The sequence below is a fragment of the Tiliqua scincoides genome, chromosome 2 (genome assembly GCF_035046505.1).
Source record: "Tiliqua scincoides isolate rTilSci1 chromosome 2, rTilSci1.hap2, whole genome shotgun sequence".
NCBI classification, from domain to species: Eukaryota; Metazoa; Chordata; class Lepidosauria; order Squamata; family Scincidae; genus Tiliqua; species Tiliqua scincoides.
In genome coordinates this window covers 110,299,763-110,324,161 of record NC_089822.1, presented here as the reverse complement: position 1 = coordinate 110,324,161, position 24,399 = coordinate 110,299,763, and the positions used below count along the sequence as shown (strand labels likewise).

At 48.7% G+C, this 24,399-nt stretch overlaps 1 protein-coding gene across 6 annotated transcripts in view; it reads left to right on the top strand.

The window, feature by feature from the left end:
- Window positions 1-18,245: 18,245 nt before the first annotated feature.
- NFIX (nuclear factor I X) overlaps window positions 18,246-24,399 on the top strand; it is a 240,439-nt gene continuing 234,285 nt past the window's right edge. For all 6 annotated transcript variants that reach the window (XM_066618211.1, XM_066618209.1, XM_066618206.1 and 3 more), the window contains exon 1: window positions 18,246-18,404. In XM_066618211.1, coding sequence (XP_066474308.1) covers window positions 18,378-18,404 — 27 coding nt within the window. In that variant the 5' untranslated portion in view covers window positions 18,246-18,377. The remainder of the gene's footprint in view (window positions 18,405-24,399) is intronic.

Genomic DNA, 24,399 nt, shown 5'->3' with positions numbered 1-24,399 from the left:
CAGTAAGACTTTGATAGAAACATCTTGGTCTTGCTGGTCTTGCTGAAACTGCTGGTCTTGCTTGAATTGAATGATTCTAACTCCATATCTTTCCATTTTTCTTACTATTGCTGTTATCTGATGCTTTAGAATCTGTAATACTTCTTTGATCTTTCTTGAATCTAGCCAGTATCTTCTAATTAATTTAGCTATAGTTTTATCATTCTTCAATTTTTGTTCTTTCATGCTTGCTGGCATCTACTTAATTTTTCAATTTTTTGTTCTAATCAAATACCCAGTTCTCTAGTGATGTTGATGATGATGATGATGATGAAAAATATTGCTATAGTGCTTTTTAACAGAAAAAGTTATTGAAGCAGTATATGCACATGATTCTGCTTGACAGACAACTATCACCCATGATTTGATTGTGGGCACCATACAGGAATTAATGCCACTAGTACTGAGCACAGCTACTGGCGTTGCATCCAGAGTATTTGCTTATTGTTTCAGAAGTATTTAATCTTTGTTGCAGCCACTGGCGTAGCTAGAGGGGGTGTGGGGCACTACGTTTTGCAGGGAGCCTCCCCGCAGCGTGCAAGTGGCCTCTCCCCTTGGGAGCCATTAGCCTCCGTTTTGCCCCCCCCCCGCCAAATGGCTTCAAAGGGTTGGGGAGGAGCCACTTGCAAGCTGCGGGGAGACTCCCTGCAAAACTTAGTGCCCCACCCCCTCTAGCTACACCAGTGGTTGCACCTGATGTTGCCACAATCCTGAGGATCAAGTAACTGTTAAGGGAAGAGGGACAGCAGACAGAGTCAAGGAGAAGATAACTTACCCAAAGCTAGAAAGTGTCAATAATAGAACAAGCAGGATTTGAATCCAAGGCACCTGGATCCCATTCTTTCTCTTCTGGCTCAATTTACAAAGCATTTGACTGATGCTGTAACACTCGTTGAGAATCACCATTCACATATGTAAAGCTCTAGACATTCAGAGGAAAGGCAAAATGCCATATAGTAGATAAGACCCCAGTATGAGATAAGACCCCAGTATGAGAGGGAGGGGGGTCATTGTGTCAGTCTATTGCTCATAGAGGTAGAATTGGCCTGTCTGCTCTTTTTCTGCCAGCAAGTCCTTGAGTAGTTATTATTCACAGAATCATCTCATTGTGGGGGGGGGGGGGAGGATTGTTCATGGCCCATTCTGTGGTGAGTGGGGAAGAGATATCAGAGGTGCTTTGAATAGGAGTCCGTGTATTTCATAGACCACCTTGGAGCTAAGCCCTGATGTGGCACTGCATCACATCTGGTGGTGATTGATGACTCTTGGTAATGGAGTGGTAGACACTTGGAGATTGAATGAGGTTCAATCGGAGGCTGCCTTTAACGTGACAGGATAAAAACTGATAATAGTTTGTGACCCACTATGTGTTCCAGTACCCTTTGGATGTAACAAAGTGGGTGGTCAAGGCAGTGGCATAGCTAATGATTGTGTAGCCTGGTGCCAAGCTCAAAATGTTGCCCCGGAAGTGATGTCACAACCAGAAGTGACATCACGTCTGGGCTTTTTCAAAAGTGAAAAGGCATCTATCTACTCTCTGGGGTCAAAGAAGATTTGTAGCCCCTCCCCCCCGACAAAATCAAATTATTAAGTAAATAAATAAAAAGTGTGCCCCTGATAGGTTCGAGACACTGTATTGGGGTGAAGAGGGGTGGTTTTTCTTCTCTTGCTAAATATAAGAGGGGCAACTCTTGAACAACAATCAGTCTCATAGGTCGGTTTTGAGTTAAGAAAATCCACTTTTTGTTCCATAAGGCAGTTGTGTTTTCATTTTCTGGTTAATTAGCCATAACATTTGATAGAATACAGATATTCCAATGGGGTTTGTTTCATTGCCTGTTGCATGTTCATTGCATGTTTCATTCTACATTAAATTGCCTTTCCAATGATATATAACATGATAGTATTAATCATATATACCAAGATTTTCACAATTTTGGTCACTAGTGTCAAGCTCAGCTTGTTGCCCCCCTAAAGCTTGATGCCTGGTGCAAATGCTACCCCCTGCACCCCTTAGCTATGCCACTGGGTCAAGGCCTCCCGAACCAGACCTTGCCTGCTTTATAGAGATCACTCTGTTTAAGCTCCTGTCACCAGTGTCCTGAACCTTTATTTTACCTAGCCATAATGTTGATGCATTCAAGTCTAGGGAGGATGGGGGAGGGCAAAGACACAGTGGCAGACCTCCCATTCTATCTGATGGAACAAATGCCCTGGGCGTGAGCCTGTAGGACCCTATGGAAGTGTCTCTGAGGCTCCCGATAGGGTTGGAAACTGTACTTCCAGTTTCCCGGAAGCACAGTTTATAGTATTGCGGAAGCCTCAGAAAGCCTCCCCAATGCAGGCTCAGGTCGTGTGAGACTCCATTAGCCTCAGGGAAGTGGGGGGTGGATTTCCGCGAGGGGGGTGGCGACAGCCTGTGGGGCACGCCATTGCAGACCTTTGTCCTCTGGGGTGGGGCTGGGGAGGTCTGCCACTGAAAGGATGTGCTTCCCCGTGCTGTATTCCTTCTCTGAAAGGCTATCTCATATTTGATTCAGTTTTTAAGAAGTTACTCTGAACCTCTTGGGTTTGTTCAACATTTGATAGGGGATTCTCTCAGGTGACCTTTCATCACCAGCATGATACAGAGCTACATGGATACTTGCTGGAAATGGGTTGATGTGCATACATAGCATTGTTGCTTGCTGTCAGGTTCCACTCATACACAGATCCAAATCTTGGGCTTATACAAGTTTGAGAAGCTGTCATTTTATTTTATTTTTTTAAAAAGATCTTGCCCACTTTGTGAGGGCGCACTGCACAAATGTGTGTTGAGCTATTCACAAGACATGTGAGATTCACTGGATTGACACTGCAAAGTGACAGCAGAAAGTCACATGTGACTAGAAATCACTAGCATACCTGGCAGGTTGTCAAAGGGAGCAAATGGCCTGGAACGCCATTCCTCTGGGGGTGGCGGTGCCACCCATGGCCCCCTGTTGCTGCTGTTGCCATCTGTGCCTCCCCACAGCCTTCCTCAGCTGCCCTTTGGAGGACTTCTGAGGAATGGGGATGTTTCACATCCACAGGGCCTTTAAACATCATTTCCAGTTTTCCAACGAAAACCAGAAGTGATGTTAAAAGGCCCTGTGGTGGTGACACATACCCCCCCCCCCCCCGACATGACTGGTAAGAGAAGGGCAACCAGAGAGGGGTGGCATTCTATGGTCCTGGGCTCAGTAGACCTGGGCTCTGGAGACTTTTCTGGCTATTGCCACCTTCCGTCTGCCCCATTTTGCCCTCTTACCACCTCCATTATACCTACTCCATCACCATGCTTCCCTCCACCCTGTTTCCCTCCTCCACTTTTGGGAAAGGTACCAAAAGAAAGTTTGCTCCCTGATACAATTCCTCTTGGAGGCCCTGGTGGGAGCTGAGGGCATGAAGTTATGGAGATAGGGTTCTTCTACTCTCTTCTCTATACTCCCATTCACAATGAATCTCACCTTGTGTCATCCCATCCCTCTTCTAACTTACAACTTGGAACACAATCACCATGTTGTCACAATCACACATGCCTTTCTTCCCTTTTATATCAATGGATATCAAAAATCCACAGCATCTGGATATAGCTAGTCTGTTGTTTAGGAAGAAAGATCTCACCATTGAATACTGCACCATTGAATTACCCAGTAGTGCTGGGTAGGAGGAGTGGATTCTGATGACCCACCCTTCCTGTTGTTTGTTTATTTATTATTTGTTAAAGATTTATACCTCATCTTTCTGGAGCTCAAGGCAGCTAACAAGTCACTTTAAAATACATCTCATAAATAACAATCTAAAACAGTACAATCCCCATTAATCACTATGGCAAAGTAATAAATAGATAACACTATCAATTAAGATAGCAGCTAAAAATAAAGAAGCAGTACTCCAATTTATAAGAGCAGACATATAAAAACAAGAGAGTAGCATTAAACAGCAGTACAGCCATTAAACAGTTCACACCATACCTCCCTAAAAAGCTGACAGAAATAAAAAGTCTTTAGCCCCCACTGGAATCCCTCAAATGAAGGGACTATTCATAACTCATGAGGTAGGGAGTTCCATAGTCATGGTACCATCACAGAAAAGTCCCTGCAACCTAAGACCCTGCACCTAGCCAACACCCCCTTAGCTTACATTAAAGGTGGCACATGATGTATGCCCCCCTTAGGTCTTGGGTCAAAATATACGGAAGTAGGTGGTCACTATAGTATATATTGGTTTCTGACTGTGAATAGTTCTAAAGATCATCACCATCGCCTTGAACTGGGCCTGAAAATGAACTAGGGCATGGACCACAATGACCAGGTCCTACTGACTCAGGTATGACTGCAGCTGGTGCACCCAGGGCCTAGGTGAGGGGGGTAAAGGAGGTAATTTGTGCCCGGGCCCAGGGTCAGAAAGGAGGGGACTCAAAGGAGCCAAAGGAGGGGGCTCAGAATGTTCCTGGGATCTGACATTTTCCTATCTCACCTGAACTCGCTGCCTACACATGATGCCCAGGGCACAACTACGTGCATGCAGTATTAACCACTTGGTGATCCAGAAGCAGCTATGCAACCAGAAGAACTCTCAAGCTGTGCATCTGTTCCTCTTGAGGGAGTGCAACCCCATTCAGAATAGCATCAGGCAGCCCAATTAACCATAACACCCACATGGTGATGCAGCGGTGTCAACACAGTGTCCGCTATATCCCACAGGAGAGTTTTGTTCTCCTGAGGGGGGGGGAGACCCTGCCAGCCCAGTGGGTAAATTCAAACCTGTACCAAAGCCTGACTTGAAGCCAATTGGAAATGGACCCAGATAATCTTTATCCTCCAGGAACCTCTGGAGCTGAGACACCACCACCTGCTCAGTTACCTTGCCCAGAAGGGGGTGGTTTGAAACCGGCCAATAGTTCTCCAACACGGTGGGACCAAAGGAGGACCTCTTCAGGAGGAGGCGAAGTGTACTGATATGTGCTGTTTAGACAAAGCATGATGGCCTGTCCCATCCTGTTGTGCCTTTCTCTCTTCAATGTCCTCTCCTTCACCCCAGTGGGAGATGAACCACTTAGCATTATTCTTCATGGCTCTACCCAGTAGTTGGTAAGAGCAGGGGGTCTTGAATTAAAGATAAGGCATCCTCCCCAGAAGGTTTGTAACTGCAGCAAAGAGCTAAATAAATAAAGAAATGCAAAGCTGACAAGACGACAGCAACGGTACAAACAGCAGTGGGATGTGGGACTTGGCACCGACGCCATCTGCTGCTGTGTGAACAGCTGGACTGCCTGCCACGTGGATGAGCAGAGACTCTCACTTGAGAGGCAGTGAAACAGAATCAGTGGGTGCAGAGGGCCAGGGCTTTTGCCTCATTAGCAAGCATCCCATTAGTACTGGGATGAGAGCCCAGCTGGCTCTTCCCCCCACCCCACTCCTCACCACCATGAAAAGGTATTTGCACTGCAGTCATGGAAGGTACATCCCTCCTGCCCTCCTGGACAGGGTTGCCACCAGGGCCTTATGTATGAATATATGATTACCTTCTACTGAGGCAGAGGATTGTTCCATCCAACTCAGTATTGTCTATAGTGGCTCTCCAGGGCTTCAGACAGGTTGCTTCCCCATACCTGGGGATGCCAGAGATTGAACTAGAGACATTCTCCATGCAAAGCAGTTGCTCCTCCACTGAGATATAGCTCCATCCCTATACTTTGTAAGACACCCTATTCCAGTGATTCCCAAACTTTTTCAACTGGTGGCTCCTTTGACCTACTGGGCCACGGCTCCCTGTTAGGGCTACAATCCTATAAATTATATAGGTGGTGGGTTTTTTGCAAGGATTCTGTGGCTCCCTTGACTGGTTTCCACAGCTCCTTGGGGAGCCACAGCTTAGGAACCACTGCATATGAATACCAGCTCATCTTTCATTTACTTCCATCTTTCATTTGTTACTTTCTTCCATCCCAGCTGTTTTGCAAAGCCAGCTTCCATCCCAGCTGTTTTGCAAAGCCAGCTTCTCTGGAAGTTTATGGTGGGCAGTGGGGTATGTGTGTGCTAAAGAACCTGATGCCCATATTCCAGCTGAAACAGTAGGCAGAGCTCATGTTTCTTTCTCACCAGTCAGCATTTACTCAGTTAAAAATAAGACTTTTGTTATAAATTAGCTGCTGATCAAAAGCTAATGTTTAATTTTTCTTAAGGTGCAAACAGGCTTCTGCAGCAAAGCCTCCCCTCTCCTCCCATAAAGACTCCGTATCAATTGTATTTACTGTAGCAAGATTGAGGCCAATGGGAAGTCACTCCCATTCTTCCACAAAAATAATGGCTTGTACAGAGAAAAAAGGATAGGAAATAAAGATCAAGTCTGTGTGGCACAAGTAATGACTATTTTTGAGTCAGTTTGGAGTAACATAATGTTTATTGCCATAAATAAACCTGGATGAGAGGGGCTTAATGGTTGATCAGACCTGGGGAAATCAACCCTACGCATTTCGAGTAATGAGAAAACTGGGGCTCATTACACAGTCACATGGAAGGGAAAGGCCGACCATCTCCATCTGAGAGTTTTTGACCTTCCGAAGTTGGTACATAAAATAAAATAGTCTTGTGGAACCTTAAAGAAAAATAGATTTAGGGCACAATCCCAACCCTCTGTTGGGCCTCTGCAAAGCCCTTGTGCTAGCCCAGAGGTGTCACAAACGGGCTGTAAAGTATTTTTGTGCTATCTCAGGAGTTGGGAGGCCTGCACATGTCCATGCAGCAGCCTCCAGAGGCCAACTTTGGCATCGTTACACTGGAGGAATGGTGAGTATGTGTCGGCTGTATCAGGCCAGTGCAGATGTCTGGGGAGGGCAGAACAGGGGCATTCTGGAGCAAGGGGAAGGGAGTGGCAGGTGGGCCCATGGGTGGCTTAGGGCCAAGCAGGAGGTGGAGCCAGGATCCAGCACTTAGGCCAGACCCATATCCCACTCCTGCGCAACCCGTTGCAAAGCATGGTGCTCAGAGCTGCGCCACCTCTTTAGGTGGATCAAAAAGTGGAATGCCACCTCTTTAGGTGGCGCAGGTCCAAGTAGCCCCATTGGGGCTGCCACATTACCCGGGGTAAGGGGATTCAGTTCCCCTTGTCCCAGGCTGAGCCGCAGCCAGCCCCAACCCCATGCTGGATTTGGGGTAGGCCCGTCGACCTGTCCATTCCAGTGCAAGTTAGGATTGGGCTGTTATTGTAGAAGAAGGCAGTTCACAAAAGCTTATACCACAATAAATACTTATGTCTTTAAGGTGCTTGAAAACTTTTTGTTGCTTTCATGACAACATACTTTTGTGGAATGCAATAGTAAAATATTTTTATTAAATATTAAATACTCAGGGAATAGTTAGTATCACCTATATTTGAGAATGGGAATCAACTTGAGTACATATAACTACAGACTGCTTACTTGTAGGAAAAGCAAGAATAATAATAGACATGGAAAACAATAATAATTACACATATGGAAAATGTAACAGCAACTAGTCAATCAAGCTGCATCTGTTCACTTGGGCTGCTATCCTGCATCCAGCTGCATAAACTTGAATGAAGGATAACAACCTAAAGGCATCATGCAAAATTCATCATCATCATTAATAAAAATAAATAAGAATAAGAATTGTTGTTTTACAGTACTGATTTCCCAACTTCAGGGAATACAGTAGATGAGTTACCCAAAATAGAGAACAAGGTGTGTTCTGGTACCTGATCTCTTGCACATATAATTCATTCATTTTAAATGCATGAGTCTTTCATCACCTCTTTCCTAAAATAATGACGTGGTTATCTTTCCCACATTTTCTGCAGTGACTATTGATGGAAATCAAGGTATTTGAAATAAATTAAATACATTTTTCTACAATTTCCCCACCTTTTCCAGTATTCATTTCATAGCCTTTTCACCAAATCATCCTATTGCATTTTTGGTGAATTTTCTGTTTCAGTTGTATTTAATAAAGTTTTATTACTAATTTATTATTAACAGTAGTTCATCTACCTTTAGCCTCTCAGATCCCATCTTTGTTTGCCTTATTGCCCATTTACATTTGCATTGTCTGTGTTCTTGTTTGTTTTCCTTATTGGGCAACCACTTTTTAAAGGAAGATTTGTTGCTGGTTATTACTTCTTTGCCTTTGATATTTAGCATACTTTGGGCTTGTTTGCACATTTTCTGATCTGTGGCAAACATGTTAATTCCATATAGTGGATTAAGCTGCAATCATATACACACTTCATTGAACACAATGGAACTTACTTCTGAGTTGACGTGCCTAGGATCATACTGTTAAATACAGAAGGAATTTAAACCTCCTGTCTCCCTATCAACTTTAAAAAATCTTTTCATTTTTTAGAAATGCACTCTTGTGAAATTTGTATTGGACTTTATGAACCATTTTCCACTCACATATATGTTGGATTTGATAGCATCGTGACCAGAGCCATGTGGTGATAAAAAATATGATGATGAACTTAGAACCCAACCCTACCCTCCACCATACAACTGCTCTGCCAGAGCGCACATTGCATGCTCTGGTGGTGGGGGCAATCAGATGATCAGCGAGCGGTAAGTAAAAAACTTACCTCCCTGGTAGACTGCCTGATTGCCCATGGCTCTCCTTAGATTCATGTCAGCTATTTTGCAAAATAGTTGAAAAATCACAGAAAGGATCTGGCATGTTCTTTTGCTGCTAAGATCCATCCCCATCAGCCTACTTCCTGCCCTGAACCTCACTTAAACCACCCCCTCTGCCTCCTTACTTGGGCTAGCATGGTCTCTGGGCAAGTCTGGTGTGCATTCAAAGCCACTGGCCATTTCCATCAGTAGCTCTGTCATGCACAATGTTTATGCCATTGCAAGACCATTTATGAGTTCATACAGGGCTGGGTCAATAGATTGGGTTGATAGATTTACAGGTTGATAGACTGGGACGTACGTGATTTTCTATCCTTAAAGGTTACATTGATAACCTTGTTTTACAATTTCTTATTTAATCCAATGTCTTCCCTGATATACAGAGCAACAACACTCTTATACAGCCTACTCTTTCATTCCTATTAGATGTTCTGTTCCTGGGATAACTGCATCACGGTTCCACCAGGTTTCAGATATGCCCACTGCTACTATATTCTCTAAATATAGTTCATATATCTAAAATTTCAGGCTTCTCAAGCCTCATGTAAACACCTATCCATTGTGCCCCTCTTCAAAAGTCTTTTTGTGTATGCTCCCTCTTTTGCCTCTCCTGCTTTTCATTTTGCTCTCCTGAGTTCATGCATGCTCGTTGTTGACTTCTATTCTGTCATTGTGTTTTAATTTAATGTTAGATTTTAATTAATTTTTTTAAAAGATACAAATCAGTGTTAATGGAGTAAGTTTTTACAACATGAATGTAACACACTTTACTCCCCACTTTCCAATGCCCTTTGTTACACAATCCTCAGCTTCTCATTCATTCTAATAACTTTTACCCAACAAAATATTGATATAACTGGTGACAATAAGTGATGTACAGTGACACAGGATCAGGAAGGAGGAAGAAAAAATAAAAGCAAAACTTTGATATTGAAGTTGTCTTCAGCTTAATGTTTCATTGTTAAGGGATGAATTCTCCTAAACCAGATGCTCCAGCACCTACTGGATTTTCCCCCACCCTGCTCTAGAAATCAGTTTAAAAACCAACCTGTCACCCCTTCAGTATTAAGCACCAGCAGCCTGATTCCACTGCAGTTTGAGTACAGCTCTTTTCTTGAGTGCTGCTCACACCTTGCCTTGAAATGTGCCTAGCAAATCTAAGCCCATCCTTCCAACATCCACTCATTGAGACAGCACAGCTCCATCTGTCTAACTCCTCTCTGCATGTGGAACTGGTAGTATTTTTGAAAATGCTTCCCCCTGGATTTCAACCCCTTGCCTAAATTTGGCAAAATCACTCAGCTGCAGTTCCTACTTTCATTGGTACCACTATCTGCCAAGACCATCAATTTCTTCCCAGTACTCACTAGCAGATTATTATTATTATACCATCTGTATACATGAAGATTTACCTAAAAAGACAGGTCTTTGCCTCAAGGTGCTTACAATCTAGAAAGATTTAGTTGTGATGTCCTCAATCTTGACACTTTGCACGTAAGTCATCAAGCGGTCAACACACTCATCTATATATGCATCTAGGGGAGGGCACCAGGACACAGGTTGTGTCTGTTGTCTTGTGTGTCCCCTGAACCATTTGGTGGGCCACAGATACAGGAAGCTGGACTAGATGGACCTTTGGCCAGATCCAGTGGGGCTCTTCTTATGTACCCATTACCCATGCTGGAGGTATATCCTGAATGTAACAATGTGAATCCCTCCAAGTGGGTGTGTTTCTCCCTTCCTGGCTATGATGTTGCTGCCTTCAGACCCTTCTTCTCTACAACAGCAGCAGAGCAATCAACAAAGGTGTGAATTTGGTATGTCACTGCAAGTCCTTTATAAGTTCCTGTGCCTCTCTTAGCTTCTCCAGATGGCCTTAAGAGAATGAACTTGTTCTCTGAGAGTTAGGAGCAAATTGCACTGGACACCCACATTGTCTGCCAAGCAAGCAGATGATATTGTGCAAAACACTGAATAGTTCATGCCCACCTGTACCTGTACCCACTGTGATGTACCTCCACATGTTTGCTTTCAAAGCTTCATTCTTGTGTTTTGGAAGGTTTAATTTTTTATGCTACGAATGTATCTGAATAAATCTGTGCAAAGCTCCCTCTTTCTTAGCTTCCTCTTCTTGAATACAGTCATCAGTACTCCAAAATTATCCTGGCCACTCTAGACTCTCTCTGTGTTCTGCTGATGTGGTTCCTGTACTCTGTTGTTGGGTTTCTGTGTGCTTGCTTGTGGGCTCCTTTCCCCAATACATCCTAGAGGTTCCAATCTCTAATGCATCTCTTGGACTAACTCACTCTGCCCTACCCTACCTTCTATTGTAGGGTAATTGGATCTATCGTTTAAAAAGGGTGTGGCAGGTTATTAAGTCAAGCCAAATAACTCACATAGCCACACTCCATAGGTGACTAAAGGTCACTTGGCCCGCTCAGGTGAGAGGTAGATTAGAAATCTGATCCATTTCAGGCTTAGTTTAATCTTCTACTTACAACCAACCAATATATGAGGTTGTGCATGACCAAAGCAGCTGTAGAAGGCTGTGTTGTTGAGTGGAAGACCTCTGGGGAGAGAAGGAAGTACTAAACCCTTTCTTCTTGGGTTGTTTTTCCATTCAAAATCCCCTGGGGAGAAAAGGCACAGGGGCCAAAGGAAAAGAGTCCAGCATCTTTTTCCTGCCTGCTGGTCTTCTCAAAATTGCAGCCTCCCCTGCACTTTTTATTTTAAAATGTCAGGGAAAAGTTAAATACATACATTTCCTGTGTGGTTCTCCATGTATGGTAGTTTGACCACCATCTTAGCCACTTGCCTAGCATGTAACCAGCCTCAGGGCTGTTTCATACATTTGGCATGAAACATCACAGTATAGTTTAGCACAGTCTCTCCCATGTGTTTGATGCTTCCCTTAAAGTGTGGATCTCCACAGTGGATTATTGGGGAGGGGGGATTCTTTTTTTCTTTTTTTAAAATCTGACCAATATCCATCAAATAGAACAGTGAATTACTTTTTCTTACAACACTCCTGCTCCAGCATCCAAAAATGTATTTGCCTTTTGGTTCATTTTAATTAATATTTAGCTGGTAGATCTTTTCCACCCTCAGAACCCTTAGCCTTGTTGCCACAATTTTGTACTTGCTTTGTGTTCCAGCCAAGTTCTCCAGCTTGATCATAGCCACTCTGAATTGGAATCCTTTCCTTGAAAGAGTTTGCAATCCTTCCTAATATTATTTCATATCCAGATATGATGACTATACAGATGGGTCACTGGTGAAAATGTGTGTTCGTGTGAGCACCAGAATAGTGTCCTTCCTTGTTACTTCTTCCCAGTTTGACAGCAAACCATAGCAGATGTTATCTGAGTAAGATTTCTCAAATCTGCTCTGTGCCCACTAGCTCATCATGCAGTCAAGCCTTTCAAAAAGAAAAATACAAGTTGCTTTACAAGCACAATCTAAGCACCAAGTGCTCTTTCAGCTCTCAGTGCAGTGGGACTTGCCAGTAGAGGAGGCTCACAGTGAAGTTCAGAGGCTTTATCTTGGGTAGATACAGGATGGTGGCTGCAATCCTATGCACGTTTCCATTGAAAAATAGGACTTAAAAGCACGGGATCAGGTTGCATGTAGCACAACCCACACAACTCCCAGTGTCTTGTTTTTCAATAGCTTATCAATTCTGAGCAGAGTTGGACTGGAAAGAGTGCCCCCTAGAGGTGGTAACCCTGTATCCCATCTCTGTGTGCCCAGCCTCTCCAAGGGATGCATTGGCAGTGGTACTTCCTCTGACTGTGGGCAGCCCCGTTCCTAAATTCAGCCAGTTTGGAATCCCCCTGAGACAGGTAGATAGCATGCCGTGGCACCCGTTGCTCCCTGGTCTGCTGTGTGGCTGGACCTGGCACAGCCCCTCTAAGCCAACTTGCACAAGGGGCATAGTGAGGTCATTATTAGGCAGCACCAGTGGCGTCACTAGGATTTACGTCACCTGGTGCGGGAGGCCTGCGTGTCACCCCATGCAGTGGGCAGGGCAACACCCCAGATAGTGGGTGTGGTGATGTACCATTGCCCTGCCTCCACTGGTTTTTTGGCAGTACGTTTTCATAGAACACAGATATTTCAATGTGGTTTGTTTCATTGAATTCTGCATGAAATTACGCATTGATTGATATATAACATGATGGTCTTATTCCTCCAAACTCTGATTTTAGTGATTTTGAAAACTTGTGGAGTCTCACACACGCACACGTGCGCGCGCGCGCGCACACACACACACACACACGTGTCAACTTACTAACACCTTATTGCAGCAGTTCTCATACTCTTAGCACTGGGACCCACTTTTCAGAATGACAGTCTGTCCAGGACCCATTGGAAGTGATGTCATGGCCAGAAGTGACATCATCAAGCAAATTAAAATAAATAATTATAAATAGTTAAATTAAAATAAAAGAAATAATTAAATAAGGGGGAGCCAGTCCTGTTCCACCAAGTGAGTTTTCTCTGTAGTCTGCCTGCAATAACCCCCCCCCCCCAAAGAATCAGTGAGATCTTCAGCCCTCCCAGTGCCTGGTTGAAAGTCCTTCTATTTCAAGCAGACCCACCTGGCTTTACAAGTCTGAGAGCCCAATCTTATGCCTGTCTACTCAGAAGTAAGTACCATTAGAGTCCTCAATTCCAGGAAAGTGGGGATAGGAGTCAAGCCTCAGAGCCCAAGCCTATGCATGTCTAATCAGAAGTAAGTCCCATTAGAGTCAGTTGGGCTTACTCTCAGGAAAGTGTGGGTAGGATTGGGCTATGAGGGAAACTTTGCAAGTGCAAAATAGAAAACTTTCCCCTTACCAGTTCAAGCCTCTTTGTTGGTCCTTTCTAGTGGGGGGGGGGGGAGGCTGCCTTCTGGGGCTTTTGTTGCACTCCAGTCCCATCGGATCGGGACCCTTCTGGTGTCCTCACATTCTTTGCCTGCCCTGACCACCAGCCAAGGCACATCTGCCTTCTCGCGAGTAAACGCTACATGAGGCTGCTTCGCTTCCCATAGGGCTCCATACACTCGCAGCTGGGGGGAGGGACCTCCTCCTCAGGTGTTTTTGGGGCTGCATTCATTGGATCAGGACCATTCTGATCAAGTCCTCTCAGTCTGCCCTTTTGGACGGAGCAAAGCAAGGTCGCCTACACATGAGTAAACTTGGTCCTTTCCCTTCCCATAGAGCTGAACACACTCAAAGCTGGGAAGGGGAACCTCCTTCTCTGGTGTTTTTGGGGGGCTGCACTCATTGGATCAGGACCATTCTGACGTTGTTGTAGTCCTCTCAGCCTGCCCTTTCCAACGGACTAAGGCAAGTGCATCTACTCGCGAGTAAACGCAGGGTTTCGCTTGCTTTCCACAGGGCTGAATAGGGACCAGAAGTACTCCTGAATAGGGGGCTGCATTCATTGGATCGGAACCATTCAGGTGTCAGGTATCAGCCTGCCGTTTCCAACGTACTATGACAAGTGCGCCTACTCGCGAGTAAACGCGCGCTACGGCTCACTTTCACTTTTCATAGGGCTCCATGCATTTTTTCTTTCCGGTTTTTTGGCCATAACTTTTGAAGGAAAGGAGCTATCTCGACGGGGCTTTATGCATTGTGTTCCGCCGGTCATTCCGCATCCAACGGTGTATGGCATGACGCGGTAGCTCGTAAAGGCGCGATTTTAGTGCGTCACCCCCCCTAGGGTGCGTCACCCGGTGCGGTCCGCACCCCCGCACCATCCTAGCGACGCCACTGGGCATGGCCACCCTCCCTTGCTTGCTTCTGGTGGGGTTTGAATCTGGTTCTCCCCTGGAGGAGAAAGAGAAGGGGTGCCCTCCAACCCTCTAGTCCCAAGGGGGGGATCATTTCTCAGATTCATCATTCCCGTTGCGCGACGGTCTGCCTGGTGAGGGTGCCTTGTGCACAGGGCAGCCACAATGGCCCTGTGCAGGTTTCAATCCCAGGTCCACACCATCCCCTGAGTGGGGCCTTTGGGGTCACCCTGCACATGATGCAGATGTCGATTCTAGGCCGCTGGGAGGCCCCGTCCACCTTTCCTTGCACCCACGAAACGTGCACCACCACTACCCCCCCTCCCATTGAACCGATAGCCGCTTTGGTGGCCAGTGGAACTCCCGAGGCCCGACCCCTCATCGTCTATTATCTGGAGCTTCTTTCTCCGAATCTTGGGGGCGGCTGAGGTGGGGGGGACGGACTTGGATTATCGTCTTGTAAGGATGCCCCCTCTTTACAGTATCCACATTCCTCAGGGAGAGGCTGGGGGCAAACTCCCTTAAGATCCTGCACTGGAAGGAAGGAGAGCTTGCTTGCAAAAACAGACCAACAACCCGCCGGATCGCCGGACTCTCTGTCTCTTCTTGCAAGCCCCTTCTCCCTCTCCATGGAGAACCACCATTGGAAAATAAAAACTGCAATTTTGAGAAGACGGGTAGGCAGGAAAAAGATACTGGATCTTTTGATTTGGCCCCTGTGCCTTTTCTCCCCAGGGGACAGCAGGCACCCTACCCCGCTGTCTGTCACTGCTCTGCTCTGCCGTTCAAATGGTTCTGCTGGCTAGGCATGAATGGGAAGACCTGCTGACCTTTCAGGCTACAATCCTATGAACACTTTCCTGGGAATAAGCTCCATTGACTATAATGGGACTTACTCCTGAGTAGACACGCATAGGATTGCGCTTTCAGTCTCTGCAGCAGCTTCAGGGGACGTCATACACTACAGACCTAAAAGGATGTAAACGTCCTCTCCTTTGGGGGGGGGCTACCCAATTCTTAGCGTTCTCTCCAAAACACCCCCCCCCCCGCATCTTCTAGGAGGAACAGGTGGTGCTTACACCGGCCTAGAATCGACATCTGCATCATGTGCAGGGTGACCCCAAAGGCCCCACTCAGGGGATGGTGTGGACCTGGGATTGAAACCTGCACAGGGCCATTGTGGCTGCCCTGTGCACAAGGCACCCTCACCAGGCAGACCGTCGCGCAACGGGAATGATGAATCTGAGAAATGATCCCCCCCTTGGGACTAGAGGGTTGGAGGGCACCCCTTCTCTTTCTCCCCCAGGGGAGAACCAGATTCAAACCCCAGCAGAAGGGAGGGTGGCCAGGCCGGAGTTCAGCAGCCCAAAGGGACGGACTCCGGCTGCCTGCGTGTCCCAGACACCCAAGCCTACCCTGCCCCTATCCAGGAAAGTGGTCCTCACTCTCCGCGTAGCAAGAGCAGATGGAGAAGGGGAGATCGCGTGCGGGGGAGGCTGTTGGTATGTTTAAGCCACATAAGCCATTTCTATATGCAACAGGGATCAAATGTGCACACCTATGGGCTGCACAGAAACTCCTGTCGCAAGATCCAGCTGGTGTCCCCTGAAGCGCTGGCCTTGTCCTCTCCGGGGGGACTGAGAGCCCCAGCCAGCCTCAGGGCAATCAGGACGTCCCAGCTGGAGCGCACCGGCTCGTGGCGTGCGCTCCCCTTTCCAGCCCCGCTTCCTCCCCGTCCAGCCTTCCCCAGGAGAGGAGAGGGGTGAGGGGAAACAGCCCCCACTCCAAGCTGCACTTTTGAACCTCAAATGGCAGAGCGACGAGCCTTTCTCTCCTCCTCCCCCCCCCCCGCCCGCAGATCTGCTGGCGGACAAAGGAGCCTTTCAAGACGGGCTTTTCCAGGTGAAGCCTCCTGCGCTCCTCCGAGTAATCTTAGACGCCCCCCGCGTGGGGGGACGCGAAGGGGCTGCGGGGAAGAAGAGCGGGGGGTGGGCGTGCGGCAGGCCAGGCGGCCTGGGTGACAGCCCACTCCTGGCCACACTTTCCCAGGAGTAAGTCCCGTTGACTCTAATGGGACTTGGTTCTGAGTAGACATGCCTAGGATTGGGCTCCAAGGCTACAATCTTAGCTCCACTTTCCTGGGAATAGCACCATTGATTCTAATGGGACTTATTTCTGAGTAGACATTCATAGGATTGGGCTGAAAGTCTGCCCAGAGCCTCGACGGGAGCGCGTCTGGCACAGCGAAGCCTTCGATGCCAGGCGGCTCAGGGGCCGCTTGCACTGCTGGCAGGTTCTGGGATAGGAGCGGGGAGAGGCTCACGAGGGTGCCCCGTCCAGGAGGGGAACTCGCGTCGCCTGCCCTGCCCTGCTCGTGGACGGCCACGGCTGCCCAGCCCTCCCTTGGCTGACTAGGCCGCGCGACCCTCAGGAGCCTGGAGAAGCTCCCTCTTCGGCCTCCTCGCCCCTGGACTGGGGTGGCGGACGCTGCAGCCGTCGGAGGGCAAGAGCACAGCTGGGCTGCGCTTCCGACGGAGGCAGAGCCTGGATCCCAGCTGGGGAGAAGGCGCCCCACGCCAAGGCCCGTCCCCAGGCAGGAGGCCGGGCGGAGGACTGCGTCGGGGGTTCCCTCAGTCAGGCTGCGGGGTGGGGGGGGGGGGAGGCATGACCTGCACCAAGAGGCCGCGGCCAGGGACAGCAGCCAGGAAATACGAAGTTTCCTTCTGCTGCCCCTAAAGACCCAGCCAAGACCTCTCTCTCCCCTGCCACGTTCCTTCCTTCCCCTTTCTCTCTCCACACACACACACACACCTCTCTCCGCACTCACACACCCCTCCCACACACGCGCGCGCACACACTACACTCTCACACAGACCCCTCTCTACCCACACCTCTCCACGCACACACCCCTCCCACGCATGCACACACACTTTTCTCCACACTCACGTACACCTCTCCACACACACATCTCTCTCCACACTTACACACCCCTCTCTACACACACCCCTCTCCACACACATCTCTCTCCACACTCACACACCCCTCTCTACACACACACCTCTCTTCACACTTACACACCCCTCTCTACACACACCTCTCCACACACACCCCTCTCCACACATACACACATCTCTCTCAACACACACCTCTCTTCACTTACACACCCCTCTCTACACACACCCCTCTCCACACACACATCTCTCTCCACACTCACACACCCCTCTACACACACCCCTCTCCACACACACCACTCTTCACTTACACACCCCTCTACACACACCCCTCTCCACACACACATACATCTCTCTTCACACTTACACACCCCTCTCTATACACACCCCTCTCCACACTCACACACCCCTCTCTACACACACCTCACTCCACACTTACACACCCCTCTCTGCACACACCCCTCTCCACTCACACACACACTCTCTGTACACTCACACTCAGACCCTCTCCACACACACCCAGGCTAGGCCAGGCCAGGCCAGGCCAGGCTTGCAGGGGGAGCAGAGTGCGTGTGCGTCCCTGAGGAAACGGCCTCCTTTCCTCCTCGGAGCTTATGAATATGAACTGCAAAGGCATCTCCAGCGCGCTGGCAGCGGGAGCGTTCCTGACTGCGCAGCGTGTGCTGTGTGTGCGCGCAGAGGCGGAGGGGGCGGTGGGAGGGAGCTGCGGGCTGCGCTTTTTTTCCAAGGCAAAAGTGTTCTCGGTTCCAAACTTTGTCTAAACTTTCACTTTCAGCGCTGAGCTCCGAGGCGGGGTTACAGACCAGCATGGAGTAGAGGCAGAGCGAGAAGGAGCCGCCGCCGCAGCAACCGCCCGGGCAATGCAGCCGCTCGCCTGGTGAAGCCCGTCCCGCGCCAGCCCCGTCCAGCAGTGACCATGTACTCCCCGTACTGCCTGACCCAGGTACCCAGCCAGCCCGGCTCGGCGCCGGCGGGGAGGGCGGGCTGCTTGGCGGGAGGGGGCCGGCTCCTGGCTGGGGCCAAGCTCCTTGGAGGGGGGCTGGCTGGTTGGTTGGTGCATCGGCGCGCCCGCCGCCCCGTCCCCCCCAGTGGCAGCGCGCGGCTGTGCCCCTGCCGCCGCCTTGGCCGGTCGGAGGGTTCTTTCGGTCTGGGTGCGCGGTTCCGGCGGGGAAGGAGGCGCTGCTGGCGCCCTGCTCTGCTCTGCGCAGGCAGGGAAGGGAGCGGGCGCGGGAGCGGGAGAGAGATGGCACCCTTCCAAGCTCTTTGTTGCCTCCGCTGCACATGGGCTCCGGAGTGCAGAAAATGGCGCTTCTCCCAAATTTAGGGCAAAAATGGAAAGGCAGAGGCAGGCAGGGGAGGGCCCGGGCAGGCACTGAGCGCGCAGGCCGAGGGCTGGCCGCCTGGCTGGACGGGGCCGGGTGCCTGAGTGGGGGGGCGGCGCGCACACACACACACTGGAAGGCTGGAGAGGCAGATTCTTCCCCCCACAGGAGGAGGGGGCTGCCTGGGTGGAGGGGGGCGAAGAAGAAGTTTCTGAAGTTCAGGAGCCCCCGCAGCCTTTGCTTCTGGTGCCCGGGCAGAGTCGAGCTGGCACTGGGTGGGCATCGGCGCTGTTGCTGCTGCTGCTGCTGCAGGGAGGGAGGGAGGGAGGCGACTCCTGCAGGCAGAGGAAGGCGGCACGGGGGAGAAGAAGAAGGCGGGGGTGGGTGGAGGGGGGAGAGCCTGCACGGTGCTTTGGAACCCCAGCCTTGACTTGTGGTCTCTCCTCCTCCATCCCGCCGCAAAGTCAGCCACTCCGCACATCCCATGGGGACACTGGCACGGGGGCATGTGCGCCTTTCTTCAGAAGCCACCGCACCCCCAGCCCCCACACTCCGCCTAGCCTCCCTCTCCAGTGGGGACAGGTAGACGGCGCGGGTCCCTTTGGGGTGCCAAACTGACATTGGGGTCCTCTTAAGGGTTCAGTGTGTGTGTGATCAAACGTTGGTCTCAGGAATGTAGATCGCGCGCAACAGAGAGAGGCAAATAGCGCGGGGAGAGGAGGGGTGAAGAAGAGAGAATTTTCTTTTTCCGTTCTGCAGGAAATCTGCACAAGCGAGAGACTTGGCGCCTTTGGGAAAGGCAGCTCCGAACCAGGAGCAGAGCAACCAAAAGTCTTTTTTTGCTGAGTGGGGGCTCACACCCCACGGAGCCCCCCTTGGCATGTCTGCCTTGCCTGTTCTGGGAGGGGGGTTGGGAATGTGCCTGAGCTTCTCTCCCCCCCCCCCCATCTTCCTTCCTATCTGCATCGGGGGGAAAAGTTGCGTTCGGGGGCATCTCCTCCAAGTTCTCTTCCCTCTCTGCAAGTCGGAGTAGGGACTAAGGAGCGTCTGGAGGCGCCTCTGCCCCAGTCCCAATGCAAGAGGGGGACAATTTGCAGCGCGGGGTGGGGGGGGAAACTCTCTCTTTGCTGATCCTTCAGGGAGGTGGAGGGGGTCCCTCTCGACCCCCTCCCATGACTTGAAGAAATAGACTTGCTAACGGTAGGGAGTGAACCAAAGTGTTGCACGCCCCAAAGTGTTGAAATGCCACGATGGGGTGCGGGAAAGTGGCGAAGATGAGGCGGGGGAGATCTCCCCTTGGACGGAGCAGGGCAGGCCCAGCAGTAACGTGAAGCAGGACAAGGGGCTTCAGTGGCGTTGCAGCCACTCCGGGCCCCACCCGGAGTCCCCGCGACCGGAATCAGGCTGCAATCCTATCCACACTTTCCTGGGAGTAGGTCCCATTGCCTGTAGTTGGACTTACTTTTGAGTAGACAGGCATAGAATTGGGCTCTCAAGCTACAATCCTAGCCACATTTTCCTGGAAGTAAACCGCATTGACTCTAATAAAACTTACTTCTGAGTAGATAGGCATAGCATTGGGTGAAGCTGCAATCCTCGCCACACTTTCCTGGGAGTAAGCCCCATTGACTCTAATGGGACTGACTTCTGAGTAGACCTGCCTAGGATGGGGCTGTGAAGCCTGTTGAGCCTCGGCCGCTCCCCCTCGCTGCCCTTCTTCTCCGCAGGCCTTCTCCGCTCCCTTGCCTGCCTCCTGCCCGGCGCGGAGAGGGGCTCTTCCTCCCCGCGCGGGCTGTCACCCAGGCAGGAGGGGAGGGCGCGGACTTTCCGGGCAGCCCTGGCGGAGAGGAGGCCCTTCTGGGCCGGGTCCCTTTCCGCGCCACCACCAAGACCGGCGGGCGGGAAGCGGAGCTTGCACTGCAGAGCGGGAGGAAAGAGGAGGCGAGCCCGCCTGGGATCCCTGCCCTGCCCTGCCCTGCCCCTCCGCGCAGGGTCTCATTTCCGAAGGGACACTCGCGAGCCGGGCGCGCTTCTTCCAGGGGTCCCAACGAGCGGTCGCCCTGCCTGCCTGCCTGCCTGCCTGGGGAAAGGCGCGCGAAGGCAGCGCAGGGCTGCAGCAGGGTCGGGCTCCGGGGCTCCTTCTCCCGCTGGGGCTCGGCCGCCTTCTAGTGGCCCCCCACACCCTCTCCAGGTGCTCCCCGAAGCCCTCCAGTCTCTGGGGGGCTCCCACACTAAGGCGCGCACCAGCGGGGCTATTAGGGCAGAGTCGTCTGAATGCACTTGCTGGTGCTGCGGGAGGGATCTCGGTGGTTCCTCTGGCAAAGCCCAGGAGGAAGAGGAAGGTTCGCGTCCTGGCAGTGGAGAGCTTCGATGTTGTCCGGCCAAGCAGTGACTTAGCAGAAGCACAGCAGTTTGGGGTCTTTTCCTCTCTCTCCCTCTCCCCTTCCACTTCCTTGCCAGGTCAGAAGCAGTTGCTGCGGGTGGTTAGACCAAGATCTCCAAGCTGCTTCTTATCATACCTGACTGAGGTATAGTTTGTAGAACTGGAGGTATAAACTCCCCATAGGAAGCCCAGGCTTGTCCTTATGGCCCATTTGCGTTCATTGCGTTTGCATTCATAACACAAAAAGTTAGGCGTACAATGCACAGGATTTGAGTGTATGAAACATATTTATTTTTGTAGGTGATTGTGTTTCTTTGTCCTATGCACTTTCACACGGGCGCACCCACACCAAAAGCATGCCACTATCTTAAATATAATTCAGAACAACTCCTATGTATCATTTTCTGTCCCATTTTACAACTGTTGGCACCCTCGTTTACATATTCGCATTACAAACAAAGCCTATTTTATTTTGTTGAACCTAAACATCATTTCGATTGGTAGATTGCAAGTTGCTGCGTCCACCCCCACCAGTGAACTCTATCCAAAGTCTTGTGTGTCTGATTATAAAAAAGAATTCCAAATGCAACAGTGCAATGATTTAATATCATAAAACGTGCACAAAAACAAAAATAGATATACAAAAAAGACTGCTAGTAGAGAATTCTATTAAAAAGTTGGTGATAGCACAGAATAATTTTCTTTCTTTTGAAAAGTAAAAAAAAATCTGCTGGTAGCTGAAGGTACAGAAACCTGATGTTTGTGGCCTACATTTTAGGACTGGATCATAGTCTCTCCCCTCCCCCGCAGCTGCTTACCTGCCTTTTATCCATTTATAAATGTATATATATTTTTTTGGGGGGGAGGGGAAATAATGTAGGACCTCCAGGTCATATTGATTGTTCATTTTAATGTAATTCTTTTTTTTTTTAACCTATGTAGTCATAAAGCCCTGGAGCAAATAATGATACATTGAAATGTTTAAAATAGCCAAATTTGATTAAAATTAAAAAAAATCAGTTTTTTAAAAAAATTAAAACAGATAAAAACATTAATTTTTAATATAAGAAATGTACACATTTTATGTGTAGCATTCAGCTTTGGAGTGAATACAGGAAAAGGTTCTATGTTTTTGCCTTTATTTTTTTGGGTAGATGAATATCTATCTATCTATCTATCTATCTATCTATCTATCTATCTATCTATCTATCTATCTATCTATCCATCCATCCATCCATCCATCCATCCATCCATCCATCCATCCAAGCAAGGCCTGTATGCCAGATGAATTTAAGGAGGTGTTTTTGAAAAGAGACATTTCTGTGTTGGTTGGGTGTTCAGTTCTTTGCTTTTTGTCTTGCCCTTGGGTTGATGCCAAGGCAGAGTCCAGTTTCATTTCTGCCTCTGGGAAGGAAAACCTTGTGCTCCTTTAAAGAGTTGCCCTTTATTTGCGCCTGATGAATTAAACAAACCTGGCTTGATCCATGGCAAATGCCCTCAGTAGATAAGAGAAGCTTTTTCCTTTTCCCTCTTTGAACTGGATTTCTTTTGTCAGGATTCTTAGGCCTTGTATTTTGTTTCCCTTGTGGATATTCATGACTACCATCCAAATTGCCCATTCCATTCTCAGTTCTGCATGGCACCCACTTTTCCCAGGCAGCATTCCACTGGTAATACTGTCTCACACTATAGAGGGTTGGTTAACTTGGAGCCAAGTCCTGTTTTCCATCATGGACCAATCCTCCTACCGACTGGGCCTGATCAAGATCCTGCCCTAGCCATGCCATTCCATTGAACAGGAGCTTTGCTTGTACAGCCTCTGGGCTGCACCTGTGTCAGGCTGCTATTCTTTGCCCAAGTTGCTGGGCTGTTGCACTGTGAGCTGCAATTACTTTTGTGAGCTAGGAGCCACTTCTTCCTGGACTGGCATTTGTTGTAAAAGCGTTTTGTTTATTCTGTGGTGGAGGACACTTGCCCCTGTCACACCTCCACTGTGGTCTTTCATTACACCTGGCCCCCTTTCCATCTTTTCTAGAAGGTCATTGTCTTCTAGAAAAGTGGCTGGACTTGTATGTAGTCTTGCAGAGACATGAAATCATTAACCTCATCAAATGGTGTTGCAAATATTATATAGAATCAGCATGCACATTTGGGTGTTTGTGTTGAGGGAATTATGTCATCAAGGATGTGATTGTGGAGGAGTTGGAGTTGTAGATTTTGTGTGAATTCGGATTGCTTCTAAAAACTATAATAACAATCTCCTGTTTGCAGCTCGAAATGACTGAATGGGCCCTCACAAGTGAACACATCACACACTATGTACCTGTAGTATAAGATAATACATTTTGAAAGTAATCAGTCTTTCTTAACTGAATCTGAAACGGAATGAGTGATCCAAAAACTTGTTTGTATCATGATTATATTATGTATCACAATTACGTATACATTGTACTATGTTACATGATAACTCTGATGCCTCATATGTATAGATAGGCCTATAAACAACATAAAAGTACATAGATTATAAAATATATCTGTGAGCATAATGTGGTAGAATATAATCTAGCAAATATTATTCATGTATATTCCACAAATTCTAACAAGGCTCTAATGAGGTCCTGTATAACGAACCTTACTGAAATTAATAGAGCTATTTTGTGTTGTGAATTGTGCTCACTGTCAATGACATTGCTAATTGTATTTGCTTGCGTATTGTGATGGTTAGAGAATGTACAGTATAAGGACATTTATGTTCAGCGGGGCTGGCCCAAAACATTTTGCTCTGCCTGGTTTGAGAGGTACACCATCAGACCCTGTGCAGAGAGTGCTGGGGTCTACTTAGTGTATAGCTGCCGTAGCGTCATCAAGCCAGTTGCAAGAGACCTTGGGCCACATATTTCACATGCTGCATTGCTTTCTTATTGACGGCCCTAAGAATATTGCTGTCTTGTATGACTGACTGTGGTATCCTGCTATGGTATCCTGCTTCTGTGCTTACCTGCACAAATTTCTGCTGTGTTCACTTACAGTCAAATACATGCACGTGTGGTTCCTACCCAGAGGGAATGGTTCAGAAATGCTATTAAGAAATGGACAGCTCGTTTTAATTGTCCTGTCAGAAGATGTAGGCCCATGTTGTGAAAATACCTAACAAGATGCCTTAACACTGCAATCCCCTGCATGTCTACTCAGAAGTCAGCATCATTGAATTCAATGAGACATAGTTCCAAAGA